This window comes from Dreissena polymorpha, chromosome 1 (genome assembly GCF_020536995.1).
Source record: "Dreissena polymorpha isolate Duluth1 chromosome 1, UMN_Dpol_1.0, whole genome shotgun sequence".
NCBI lineage: Eukaryota > Metazoa > Mollusca > Bivalvia > Myida > Dreissenidae > Dreissena > Dreissena polymorpha.
In genome coordinates this window covers 166,689,831-166,702,389 of record NC_068355.1, presented here as the reverse complement: position 1 = coordinate 166,702,389, position 12,559 = coordinate 166,689,831, and the positions used below count along the sequence as shown (strand labels likewise).

The 12,559-nt window shown below is 35.8% G+C and overlaps 1 protein-coding gene across 6 annotated transcripts in view; it reads left to right on the top strand.

Annotated features, from left to right (window-relative positions):
- The window catches only part of LOC127859482 (peregrin-like), a 98,847-nt gene that overhangs the window by 36,099 nt on the left and 50,189 nt on the right, over positions 1 to 12,559 (top strand). For 5 of the 6 annotated variants that reach the window (XM_052396948.1, XM_052396979.1, XM_052396974.1 and 2 more), the window contains 3 exons: positions 6,930 to 7,058; positions 9,006 to 9,194; positions 10,093 to 10,216. In XM_052396948.1, the coding sequence (XP_052252908.1) occupies positions 6,930 to 7,058; positions 9,006 to 9,194; positions 10,093 to 10,216 (442 nt within the window). The remainder of the gene's footprint in view (positions 1 to 6,929; positions 7,059 to 9,005; positions 9,195 to 10,092; positions 10,217 to 12,559) is intronic. The other variant, XM_052396958.1, reaches the window with a different exon arrangement.

The window sequence follows — 12,559 nt, the reverse complement described above, 5'->3', positions numbered from 1 at the left end:
TCTTAGATTGGAAAACAAAAAATGTCTAATTTCCTACTAACTATCTTAAAATTTCCATTTTGAAAAACACAACAATAAAAGTATAGTAGTCAAACTATTTCCAGACATATTATGACCATATTATAAGAAAGTCAGAGGACATACACAATTAAATTGCTTTAAATGCACCATGGTCAGTCAATTTTGTGTTGGTTGAAGTTGAAATTTGAATCATCATACTTAATAAATGTTGCAGCCGCTACAATATATTTATGTGCAACAAATCCTTTGCAGAGATATAATATAAGTGTTTTATGATTGATACAGAATAGGTTTGCCAGGGCACCTGGTAACTCATAGAAGTGGTGTTATTAACATTTCTGTAAACAAAATTGCTGCATTTCTTTATCAACAAGTAAACAAATTGTTTGTACCGTTTTTGAATTGGAAAATCCGTTTAGATTTAGTTTGTATTCCCCAGGTAGGGTGGCATATAGCTGTCTGACTGTCCTTCCATCTGTCCATCTGTCTGTCCAGCATTCTGTTTTCAGCAGGTTTTTACGCAACGCTTTCAGATATTGGGCTGATTTTTGGTACATCTATGTGAATCTTCCTACTTGACTTATATATGAAGTGTGAGTTTCGTTGTACATGTAACTTTTGTGAAGTTATGGGCCTTTGATGATTTTGGTATGTGAGTGGTGTTATTAACATTTCTGTAAACAAAATTCCTGCATTTCTTTATCAACAAGTAAACAAATTGTTTGTACCATTTTTTAATTGGAAGATCCGTATAGATTTAGTTTGTATTCCCCAGGTACTGTGGCATATAGCTGTCGGACTGTCCTTCCATCTGTCCATCTGTCTGTCCAGCATTCTGTTTTCCGCAGGTTTTTACGCAACGCTTTCAGATATTGGGCTGATTTTTGGTACATCTATGTGAGTCTTCCTACTTGACTTATAGATGAAGTGTGAGTTTCGTTCCGGTCCATGTAACTTTTGTGAAGTTATGGGCCTTTGATGATTTTGGTATGTGAGTTTATGTACATGTCTTAAAGATGGGATGTGAGTTTTGTTCCAGTCCATTGATTTTTGGCGTAGTTATGAACCTTGGACTTAACAATTTTCTATAAAATAGCTGCTGTGTGGCCTCAAAGCACAGTAGGGTGTTTCACAAACACAGGTTTTGTTTTTACTGTGTGTATACCATTTTCATGTTTTTAAGTCATTTATCTTAAAATCATTCATGTAAAACGTGTTGGCTGGTTTTACAGATATCCCAAGGATTCAGGCTTCACTGAAATAGCATTATGTTTTATTGACACGTGTTAAGCAGCAACATTAAAAAAAGCCACATTGCTAACAATGCAATTGTGCAACATAAAACATGGAAAAACACCTGTTTTCACAATAATAATAGCAGTTTCAAGAAGAAAATGTTCATCATAGGAAAAAAACTAAAACGAAAAATGCCACCTTATGATTATAAGGACCTATTTTCCTTGTAAAAAAAGCAAACGATTTTTAATTTTGATGGTGATTTATTTTCCTAATAAAAAGACAGTTGCCCTATTCAATTAAAAACTTGTATTCTGCTACATGTAGTTAGGGTTCATTAAATGTGGTATATTCAATATCAAACCTGTACAATCAAAAATTCAGTTTTATGATTTTTTATTATCCCCCGCCATAGGCGGAGGGATATTGTTTTGGCGTTGTCTGTCTGTCCGTCTTTCCGTCCGTCTGTCCATCCAGAGCCATATCTTGGAAGTGCTTTGGCGGATATCATTGAAACTTGGTATGAGTATGTATATGGATAAGAGGATGATGCACGCCAAATGGCATTGTACACCATCAGTTAATTACAGAGTTATGGCCCTTTGTATCTTGAAAAAATGCTTTTTTGTGTGTCCGGAGCCATATCTTGGAAGTGCTTTGGCGGATTTAATTGAAACTTGGTATGATTATGTATATGGATAAGAGGATGATGCACGCCAAATGGCATTGTACACCATCTGTTAATAACGGATTTATGGCCCTTTGTATCTTGAAAAAATGCTCAAGTGTCAAATATAATACTTTTGTGTCCAGAATCATATTGGCGGGGGATATCAATTCAACAAATTTGCTTGTTCATATTTTTATGCCCCCAAAGGAGGGCTTATATTGATTGCACTGTCCGTCTGTCTGTCCGTCTGTCTGTCACACTTAAAAAAAATGCTCATAACTTCTATGTCGCTTCAGATGTAACCTTCATATTTGGTATGCATGTGTATATGGACAAGGTCTTTCAATATGCACACACATTTTGACCCCTTTGACCTTGACCTTGAACTTATAGGGTCCGCGTTTAGGTTTTAAAATCTGTGTTTCGGGGGCATATGTCATCCTATGGAGACAGCTCTTGTTTAAAATTTAATTTCTTATAAACAAAGAAATTTATTTGCAGCAGATAAATAAAATATATTGCAACATGTAAATTGCTTTGGAGATAGAGTCTCTAGACCAGTACGTACTACTTGAATAGGCTGGGTTAAACAATCCAGATGATATCGCAGATCAGATAGGTAATTATCTCCACTGGGTTTGTTGAGAAACTATGTGTTTTTTCAACAGGAGTCATCAGGATTTCTGTTATTGTAATAAATTCTGTCAGATGTTGATGGACTCTGAGGGAAGTTTGTTTCAACTCTACCATGACCGCCATTCTCTGGTTACAAACCATGCCATGCCTCTGGTCCGGTTGTCTGTCTGTAGATAGCCGATTTCTGTTGGTATTGTTTCTGGGTGATATTGTTATGAGTGTGGTTATTTTCCTTTAGAAATTGGTAACACAGATTTTACTCGCTTGTTATGAAAGCATATTATGACACTTAAAATAAATTGCATTTCCATATTTATGTTTTCTAGCCCGTATTGTCTTCTCATTCATTGCAAAATCTTTGGGAATCTTCCAGGGCAAGCCGATATTTTTGACTTAAGAATATATCTTGTTGTGATGTAGTTAAGAACCTATTAACAGAGTTTATCGACCTTTATGAAGGGTGCGTTGCATGGGAGAAATACAAAAAGGAATCAACATGCATTAAAATTTTAAGAGCATCTGTTGCGCACAATAAAAGCTGTCAGACTATCTTGTTGCAATATTGTCTGTGGGGTGTTATGAGTTTCATGCTCATATCATGATTTATAAATAGTTATAATTATTAACAAAGATTAACAATTTCTAAAATCATTGCAATAAAATAGCAACAATTTTAGTATTGGTGAAGATCTTAACAAATGCATGATGGAAAAGTTATTAAATATTATTTCAGAATAGTTTTAATGTCAGAGAATAAAGAGTATGACAGCCTTTGAATTATGGCTGGATTTTATTAAGTTGCCTAAATTCTGCTAATGATTTCATTTTCAGATAATAACATATAAAAAGCTTAGAGTAGCTGTGCAACAAATTGGCTAATTACACTGTAACTCCAACATAGTGCAGTCCATTATAATGCTGTGTCCAATTTAACGCGGGGGGTCCTTGGATCCCATTTTTTTCTCCAACCTTCCATTTCTGATTCAAATCCATGTTATGCAACTTCATGTATTTTCAGAAAATTCAAAGAAGGCGGCGATCACAGCTTGATTGCTTTATCTGTCCATTCAACTAATTTTAATCGATTAGAGGTTAAAAGACACTCGACAGCTAATTGGTGTTAATATGTTGTGTAATGTCAATAAAGGTGTGAAAACTCGCGAGTCCGTGTTTATTGCATGTATTCCCTAAAAGAGCGGTTCGGTGCGCTAATTTCTATAAGGCAAGTGCAAGTGGAATAATTATCAAATTAAAATTAAAGTTATTTAAAACGATTACCTGTTTATGTTTTGTATTTATCGTGTATTGTATTTCATTGTATAAACTATGGCTGTGTAAGTGTGTTATCGTTTATTATATGCTACACATGCTGTGTTTAATATTTCAGTACGTATACAAAAAATACATTTAAAAATCCTGACGATTTATTTACATGCTAACGCAGTGTAATAGTTAACAGAGATGCACTTAAATTTTTGCCTGTTATCAGAAAGTCCGCGGAAAGCACGTTTTTTACATGCTGCGTATGACGCAATAAAACCATTTCTTTGTACATGTATCGTATTGCATTCAATCTAAATTAAAATTCGCTCGTCCAATGAAAGCTGTGTCCCATAATGCACTGTACTAATTTTTCTGAAAAATGGCGTAGGCATATGACTTTGTTTACGAAATTCGTAAACATATTTCTTGTCATAAATGTTTAACATTATTTGTTCGTAAGTGATGTTGTAATTATATTGGATTATCGGATAAATGTGCACATTAGAAAAGCAGTATGTATACTGTTATCGCTTGATTCGGTTTATATGCATGAATTTGCGAATGACAACACAGCATGACAATACACGGAGTGACAGGACCTATATTAAAGGCTATACTATACCTGTTTTTATAGCCCCCTTAAATAAATAAGCTCAAAACTTATAACGCTGTCCGTTTATAACGCTGTTGCGTGGCTTGGACCCTGTCATCCGCGTTATATTGGAGTTACAGTGTATTCAGAACTAATCATTTGTTAGCAGCTAAGATAACAATGTAATGCCAGTTTAGTTGAAACTGTGGAAAGTGTTGATATTTAAAACCTACCGGTACTCAACAAAAGTCGAAGATGGATTTCAATACTGAACTTCAGCATAGTAAATTAGTTCTACTTTTAATTTTATTTGCATTAAAGGTATCCGATAATGCTTTTTTGCTTATTAACAAGTGGTTGACAGTGTTCAGTGCTCCAGCTAGGCCTAAATTTGAGGGCGCCCGGCCCTGTCCTCCCGAACCTCCGCCCTGCCCTCCCGAACCTCCGCCCTGTCCCCCCCCCCCCCACACACACACACACAATTTTTTTTTTTTTTTTTACATATGATAATTGATAAATTTCTTATTACATTACAAGTAACTAATTTATTTCATTTGTAGACATTATATTTTAATGGTTTAATAATAATGGGAATAATATATTCTAACAATTATTAATAACATATAAATTAAAATGCATGTGGAAGCATTCCAGAAAAGCCCGCGCACTCGAAAGTGCCCTTTTGACAAAATTCTACATGTCGAAAGTGCCCTTTTAGCAAAAAAACCACCCTGCCCTTTTTAAATCCTAGCTGGAGCACTGAGTGTTACATATGACTGTTTTGGGTTTGCTGATGACATCCATAGCCAATGTTCAATAAAGCTGTTTCCTTTTACTGATGACATCTGGGTTTACTTCCTATGTGTTAGAACTTAATGATCTGCTTCTCAATCAGATATCAGATGCAGTTTAAAGATAGGCCCAACTCATTTGCACATACATATTGTAACAACTTTTCGCTCCAATCCATTCACAACTGATACATCACTTGTGACCATTTTGGCTTCACCCTAAGCAGATGGCCACAATGGTCTGCACCATCAAGTCACTATAGACTTATCACACATGACTATCCGATACCAGTGTCTCCACCAGATAACCACATTCAGTGATTTTTTTGCTCGAAATTACAGCTTCTTATAGGCAAATTGGCAAAAAGTAACTTTTCTCCAAAAAATCTAACCAAAATAAAAAAAAAGAGCCAAACTTATCAAATAAACTCAATTATTGGCTAAGTGAGTTTTTTTATACAGCGACATAATTCTGTAGCACTTGATAATATAATTTTTTAGCTCGGCTGTTTTCGGAGAAAACCTGAGGTATTGTCATAGCCAGCTCGCCGTCCGCCGTAGTCGTCGTGCTAAAACCTTAACATTGGCTCTAAAATCAAAGTGCTTTCACCTACAACTTTGAAACTTCGTATGTAGATGCACCTTGATGAGTTGTACACGCCACACCCATTTTTGGGTCACTAGGTCAAAGGTCAAGGTCACTGTGACCTCTAATATAAAACTTTAACATAAACCTTTACATTCGCTCTAAAATCAAAGTGCTTCCACCTACAACTTTGAAACTTGATATGTATATGCACCTTGATGAGTTCTAAACGCCACACCCATATTTGGGTCACTAGGTCAAAGGTCAAGGTCGCTGTGACCTCTAATAGAAAACTTTAATATAGCCTCTACAATAAAAGTGCTTCCACCTACAACTTTTAAACTTCATATGTACATTCACCTTCCTCATTTCTACACGTCACACCCATTTTTAACTTGGCTGTTTTCAGGGAAAACCCGAGGTATTGTCATAGCCAGCTTGTCGTCGGCGGTCAGCCGTCCGCCGTATGCGTCATGCACAAACCTTAACATTGGCTCTAAAATCAAAGTGTTTTCACCTACAACTTTGAAACTTCATAAGTATATGCACCTTGATGAGTTCTACACGCCACACCGAATTTTGGGTCACTAGGTCAAAGGTCAAGGTCACCATGACCTCTTCAAAAAAAAAAAATTCTGACAAGCTTTCGCAGCGGTTGGCACCCGTTATGCGGTGCTCTTGTTTTTTTTGGAATACTGTTATTTTTATAATCATTATCAATAATGTTTAATTTTTCTGAATTTCATGGTTTATCGTGCTATTTTTCCCAATCCAAAGGCACTGGCTTAAAAATGTAAAACAAAACAAAAAAAGAGAAATTTTTCTGCTTAATAATTTGTCTGCCTCACACATTCACAACAGACTTATCACAAATTACTGTTGCATTTCATAGTTACGTCTCCACCAGTTGCCCACGTTAGTCTATGAAATAAACTCGCTTCGTCACCAATACTGCACTGGATATTTGTTCAAAGAGACCTCCTTATAACGAAAAATTCCTTAAAAGGGAAACTGTTGTCCCTGATTAGCCTGTGTGAACTGCACAGTCTAATCTGGAATGGCACTTTACACAAATGCATTCGGCCCAGTTTTCCCGAAACGCGGCTATTGTAATGCACGACCGTTCCATTTCAGTTGCGTCTCCACCAGATGGCCACAGAGCTTAAGATCCAGCCATTTGCTTTCCTGCTACGAAATACCCTGGACCAGCTGGTTGAGATTGACACAAACAAGATCTTCTGTGAGCCTGTGGACAGGGATGAGGTAGGCCTAGGCTTTGACCTTGAACTGTGACCCTTCGTATCAATATTGTCAAAAAAGTTGTGGAGGCAGGAAAACAGCACCATAGACATCTATGCAGGCTTGGCGAAATTGGATAGAAACTGCCGGTCATCCGGACAGGCATTTCAGAAAATGTGCCGGTCCGGACAAAATTGAGCCGAACTGAAAAAAAACAACTAGAAAATTCAAAGATGGCAGCGATCACATCTTGATTATTCAACCGTCCGTTAAACCAATTTTAATCGCTTAGAGGTTAAACGTCACCGGATTGGTGTTAATCTGTTGTGTAATGTCAATAAAGTTGTGAAAAATTCGCGTGTCAATGTTTTTTACATGCACAATGTATTGCCTATCAGCGGTTCGGTGCGCTTATTTCAATAACGTAAGTGCAAGCCGTATAATTATCTAATTATAGTTATTCAAAACAATTAAAGCATTCTTGCATGTACTTTGATATGATTGCAGTTTGGAGCAGGCTGGCTGTTAAATATACTGCGCACAGTATAAAACAAGTTTCCTGACATTTAATTATCATTTTAGTATAAAGGCATTTCATTTTTCAGAATGTGTACGAGAAATTAATTAAATAATCAAGATGATTCATTTACATGCTAACGCAGTGTAATTGTTAACAGAGATTCATTTTCATTTTTGCCTGGTATCAGAAAGTCCCTGGGAAGCACGTTTTTAACATGACACTGCGTATGATGCAATAAAACATTTCTCTATACATGTATCGTATTGCATTCAATCTAAATTTAAATTCGCTTGTCCAATGAAAGCTCTGCCCCATAATGCACTGTACTCTTTACAATTCTGAAAAATGGCGTTTGCATATGGTTGTGTTTATCACTAGAACATTTTTTATGCTTAATAAACAACCTTTTTAAAAGCCATGCTTCATAAAGAAATTCATATTTTAATGTCCTTATCTACTCAAAAAATATGTCAAAGCTATCAAGATTGTTTTGTTAGAGGCAGTTGCCGATTTTGCGACTGAGTTTGAAATAGGTGTTGTGTAACCAGTTGGATTTGCTAAGTGTACGTAACAAACCTATTGCAAACATCAAAACAATGAGCGATTTCATTTTCATGATGTAGTAAGGGGTTTGCTCTTGGAATTTTCAACTTTGAAAAAAAAGATTTGTTTGCAGTCATTTCACATTTTGCCGGTCACCACGACCGTTAGTCTTGTTAATCCTGCCGGACCAATTGGAAATCTGCCGGTCAGGACCGGCGGACCGGCAATTTCGCCAAGCCTGCTATGTATCTATAGCTTATCCGTCTTATCAACTCAATTGACTGTGATGCTTTATTAATGATTGCAGGGACTGTGGGTAATTATAATGATTTTATTTTTGCATTGAGTGAAGACTGAAAATGTATACATGTATATGTTGAGAACATTTTGATGGCAGAACTCAAATATTTGGTATGTTCACTGTAGAATACAAGTGTCTTTATATCATTTTTGTAGTCCGGGGTTGTATTCCAGACATCTTAAGTAATTTCTTAAATATTTTTACTTTAAGTTCAAAATTACAATGTTTTGTATTTCTTTACTAAATAAAAACAAGCATGTTTTTTGGTATTCCTCAAATAACATTGACATAATCATGTTATTTTGATGTATTTTTTTATGCCTAACTAATGCAGTATGAAATGAAACACTTACGAAAATTCCCAATTTAAGGATAAAAATAAAATTTAACTTAAATGCTTCTGGAATACCATCACAGTGCTGTAATGTTCTGCTTCTCATTTGCATATCAGGTGCCAGATTGAATTAATCAATGCAGCACTTGAGCCTATGAATATGGAATTGTAACAACACTTTATCAAAACTTTGTTCTCATTTCTCAAATGAAGATATAGAGTATTTCTGCATGAATCCATTACTTAATGTTCTGCGTTACATTTCCACGTCAGGTTCCCGATTACTATGTTCACATTGAGCAGCCGATGGATTTCACAACCATGCGCGAGAAGATTGCAGAGCAGAAGTACCGGACCATGGACGACTTTCAGGTCGACCTTGACCTTGTGGTGAAGAACTGTCTCTCGTACAACAGCAAGGACACTGTCTTCTATCGGGCCGGGCTGAAGTTGCGAGACCAGGTAGGGTGGGAAGCAATCTATTGATCCAACATAGAGTGCGTTTATCTTGAGTCTGCCCTCTTAGCAGACTTACCAATAGTTCTCTACAGTGCTTCCTCTGCATCAATGTGTTAGTCACTATAGGTAACTGAACGGTGACCACATCAGGGTGCTGATATAATATGGGTATAATACACAGGATTTGGGGTAAATAGGGTCAACTGAAAAAGACTTGAAGCCATTAAGTTTCAGGGGTGTTATTTCTTCTCCTATCAGCTTATTACATCCCTTTAAATGCCAAACATATTTCACAAAAGATAACTGCATTTAACATGGTCATATGTTTTTCTTGTATGTTTACAAACATTGTTATGTATATCAAAGGAACAGGTCTGTGAAGATGCCATTGTAAATATAGCTTCAAATCCATCACACTGAGATGATTTACTTGGTGTTGTGTTATATCTCATTGCTTGCTTGTTGTTTTCAGCGTTAAATTCGGTTAGCATTGCCAAGGAAAATATTGTCAATAGTTAATTGAGTGTTGTTGTTTGAGAATGTTGTCGGCAAAATATTATTTGCATACCACTATATTTGTTATTACTTATATTTGTTATTATTATCAGGCTTTACTCTACCAATTACCAAATAATTGTGAACATTAGGTCAAAGATATGTTTAAAGATGTTTCTTTGAGATATCTTTAAGAAAAATGTGATACTGCAAAGACACACAAAGTTGAGACTATAAGAAATATTTGTTGTCAACCTAAGGTTGTTATATTGATTGAGCCTAAGCACTTAACTCGCCATTTCATTTGCAACCTCTTACTCCAATCAATCAAGTGTTTCAACAGCAATGAATGAAAAATCATTTAAATGATTTCTGTATCATAATATGCACTAATCATATTTCCTAGGGAGGCGCGATCATACGTGCAGCAAGGCACATGGCTGAGCGGGTTGGATACGATCCGGAGACGGGGCTACATCTCCCCGAGCCACCCGCAAATCAGGAGAGGGCACCAGTGATATTGGAGGATTGTACGGAAACTTCGCTTATATTTCAGAAAAATGTTTAAAATTAATTATATTGGAAGTCTCAAGCTTATACCAGGCATGACAATCTTCAACATCTCAGTTTTATCTTGATTCTGTATTTACAATTATCATCAGAAAATAAGATATTTTAAGGGTGATGAAGGGGTGGGGGGGTCAGCCCTATTTCAAATTTTCCAAACACAAACAAGCAACTAAATATAGCAAGCCCTTTTCCTTATATTTCTTCGTGAGACCAAGAAATAGGTGTAGCCTGCGTATATGATGCTGAGCAAGCCTTGTTCACAATGTACCTGTGCAAGGCTTGCTGCTTGTGCTTATGTCAACTACTGATAACCTATTCTCATACCTGTTATAGAGGCTCTCTTGAGTTTGTTTCTTGGGTAGAATCAGTACTTAATGTACATGGAAAGATCTTGAGAGTGATGTATTAAGTGTTATTGAACAAAAAAAGAGAAGTCTCCCGGGTTTCAAGGTGTACAGTTTTCCATTTTTAGCTCAACTGTCACAAAGTGACATGGTGAGCTTATGTGACCGTGTGATGTCCGGTGTTCGTTTTGCGTGTGTGTGTGCGTGCGTCCGTCAACAATTTGTTTGTGTAGACAGTAGGGGTCACAGTTTTTATCCAATCTTTATGAAATTTGGTCAGAATGTTTATCTTGATGAAATCTTGGTTGGGATTGTATTTGGGTCATCTGGGGTCAAACACTAGGTCACTAGGTCAAATAATAGAAAAACCGTCAACAATTTGTTTGTGTAGACAATAGAGGTCACAGTTTTCATCCAATCTTTATGAAAATTGGTCAGAATGTTTGTCTTGATGAAATCTGGGTTGGGATTGTATTTGGGTCATCTGGGGTCAAAAACTAGGTCACTAGGTCAAATAATAGAAAAACCTTGTGTAGACAATAGAGGTCACAGTTTTCATCCAATCTTTATAAAATTTGATCAGAATGTTTATCTTGATGAAATCTGGGTTTGGATTGTATTTGGGTCACCTGGGGTCAAAAACTAGGTCAATAGGTCAAGTATTAGAAAAACCTTGTGTAGACAATAGAGGTCACAGTTTTCATCCAATCTTTATGAAATTTGGTCAGAATGTTTATCTTGATGAAATCTGGGTTGGGATTGTATTTGGGTCATCTGGGGTTAAAAACTAGGTCACTAGGTCAAATAAAAGAAAAACCTTGTGTAGACTTTAGAGGTCACAGTTTTCATCCAATCTTTATGAAATTTGGTCAGAATGTTCATCTTGATAAAATCTGGATTGGGATTGTATTTGGGTCATCTGGGATCAGAAACTAGGTCACTAGGTCAAATCATAGAAAACCCTTTTGTAGACAATAGAGGTCACAGTTTTCATCAGATCTTAATTACATATTGTCAGAATGTTTGTCTTGTTAAAATCTGTGTTGGGATTGTATTTGGGTCATCTAGGGTAAAAAACTAGGTCACTAGGTCAAATTAAAAAACCAACTTTTGTAGACAGTAGAGGTCACAGTTTTCATCCAAACTTAATTAAATTTGGCCAGAATGTTAATCTTGATGATATCTGTGTTGGGATTGAATTTGGTCATCTGTGGTCAAAACTAGGTCACTAGGTCAAATCATAGAAAACCTTGTGTAGACAATAGAGGTGATAGTTTTCATCTGATCTTAATGAAGTATGGTCAGAATGTTTATCTTGATAATATCTGATTTTGGATCGTATATGGGTCATCTGGGGTCAAAAATTAGGTCACTGGGCCAATTCTAGTAAAACCTTGTGTACATGAAAGAGATCACAGTTTTCATCACGTCTTAATGACATTTTGTCAGAATGTATTAATTAATGAAATCTTTCTTGGGATTGTATATTGGTCTGATAGAATTTAAGGGGTGTTGCTGCAGTTTTGCTGATTTATTTTCACCAAATAGATTTTGTCCAAAATTTATATTCATGTACTATATACAAATACTATATGAAAAATGAAATTAAAATATAGGGTCACCGGCCTTGTTTTGATTTTAATCACCATTTTATAACATGTACTTTTTCATTTAAACTGCAAAATCTCTAATTGCCTCAAACCAATTAATAACCTATGAAATGGACAACATATAGTTATTATATAAGCTGAGATACATAAAATACCATTTAAGTAAACAACACAATGCCAAAACAATGGAGAACACAAGTTAAATTAAAAATAATATTTTTTTTCTGCATTTTTATGTCGCCCCAAAAAACATCAATTTTTTACTATGTTTAACACCAAAAGGTAATAAAAAAAATTCTGTCTATTAAAATTCTGCAAAACTGCTCAAATATGTTCATCTGCGTGTTGT